Genomic DNA, 1,503 nt, shown 5'->3' with positions numbered 1-1,503 from the left:
TCGCCGGCTCACAGACAGGTCTACATCCTGAGTCTAGAATGATCCTTCTGCGTGGCTGCCAGAAAGATTGCTTCCTGGCTCCCTGAGGACGGATGGCAGGGCGTTGGGGAGTGGCCCTCACAGTGCCGTAACAGCAGCCGTGTCCTCTATTTATAGCAGCCCACACAGCACTCTGGGGCCAGCTGCAGCCCAGGGACTGGGCTTAGGAGGAGGGGAGAAGGGTTGAACCAGCCACAGAGGACACCACAATGTCCGGCGTTGATTGTCTTCCCCACTACCCGCTGGACTCTGACTTGGTGAAGAGATTGAAGTCTGCCCTGGATGCCAAGGATGAGGAGAGAGTGAGGGGTGTGATCTGCTCTGAAGTCCAGCCTGTGGATGCCGTGATAGAGCTGGCCAATGACGACTGGATGAAGGACCCTGCGGTTCAGCTGCCCCCTGGCGTACTACTTGGTAAGCAGACCACGTCTGCAAGTCTAGAACTAAACCACTAAATTATGTGGGTGGCTGGGTCATTCCTGGGGGTGGGGGGAAGTGGATGGGAAAGATGGATGCCATGTACTCGGATGTCTGAGCTGGGTCCCTACGTGCAGACACACGCCACATGTGGGCTGCGTATGTCCACTACAGGACAACACAGAGCCAGCCCCTGCCGAGGCGTCTCACTCAGTGGCTGCTTTCATGGCTCCAGTTATTTCCAGGCTTGGCCGTTTGCACGTGTAAGTTTCATCTACTTATAACCAATCGTAGACATAATTCTGTGCTCTGCTCTCTTGAGATCTGAAAGGTCCAGTTCCCACGTTGCTACATAGTCACCCTAATTTCCCTCACCTGTTGAGATGACTAATCACGAAAGATTTAAACCAAATGCCTCCAAAAGGAGAATGTTTGTTTACATTTTCACTTCTATAAATAATGCTGAGATGGACGTCTTTATTAATATTCATGTGGCCTTTTTCCTATTTAGAATTATATCCTTAGGAGCAGAATTACTAGAGCAAGAATATAAAATTTTCTGGAAGTGTATTTCCAAATTATCCTCTAGAAGGCTTTCTACTCCCTGTGATGGTGGGAGGGTGTTTCACCACAGCCTCCCCATCAATGAGTGTGGCTGGGAATGAATGGCTGTATTCAAGCTGCCAGTTTAACAGTGTACACTTCTGGTTCTTGAATAACCACCTGCCTCTCCATCCTTTCCTTACTGGTCAGGACCAAGTCCTGTCCATGGGATTTTCTAGGCTTCTGGGGTCCTTCAGGACTATCTTCCCATCTCTTTGAATCATCTTTTGTCCCTTTGTAGGACTTCTTCACGTAACTTGGACATAATCCCTCTGGCATAATTAGCTGACCTCGCCTTCCGTGATCTGTGCTGTTTTCCAACTTGTCAGAGGTGCCCCACAGGGTTGGACTTGGCCTCTAAGGGGTGTTGAGGGATCCTCTCCACCCACAGACCCCTGAGCATGCACCAACACCCATGCACACACACGGACACGGGTGCACACA

The 1,503-nt window shown here is 50.6% G+C and overlaps 1 protein-coding gene across 1 annotated transcript in view; it reads left to right on the top strand.

The window, feature by feature from the left end:
• The first annotated feature begins 248 nt into the window (after window positions 1-248).
• ASB18 (ankyrin repeat and SOCS box containing 18) overlaps window positions 249-1,503 on the top strand; it is a 65,351-nt gene continuing 64,096 nt past the window's right edge. The window contains exon 1 of the mRNA XM_003798229.1: window positions 249-453. Coding sequence (XP_003798277.1) covers window positions 249-453 — 205 coding nt within the window. The remainder of the gene's footprint in view (window positions 454-1,503) is intronic.

The sequence above is a fragment of the Otolemur garnettii genome, unplaced genomic scaffold (assembly GCF_000181295.1).
Source record: "Otolemur garnettii isolate 467f Iridium unplaced genomic scaffold, OtoGar3 scaffold00133, whole genome shotgun sequence".
Classification (NCBI taxonomy): Eukaryota; Metazoa; Chordata; class Mammalia; order Primates; family Galagidae; genus Otolemur; species Otolemur garnettii.
This window is presented reverse-complemented; position numbering and strand designations above follow the sequence as displayed.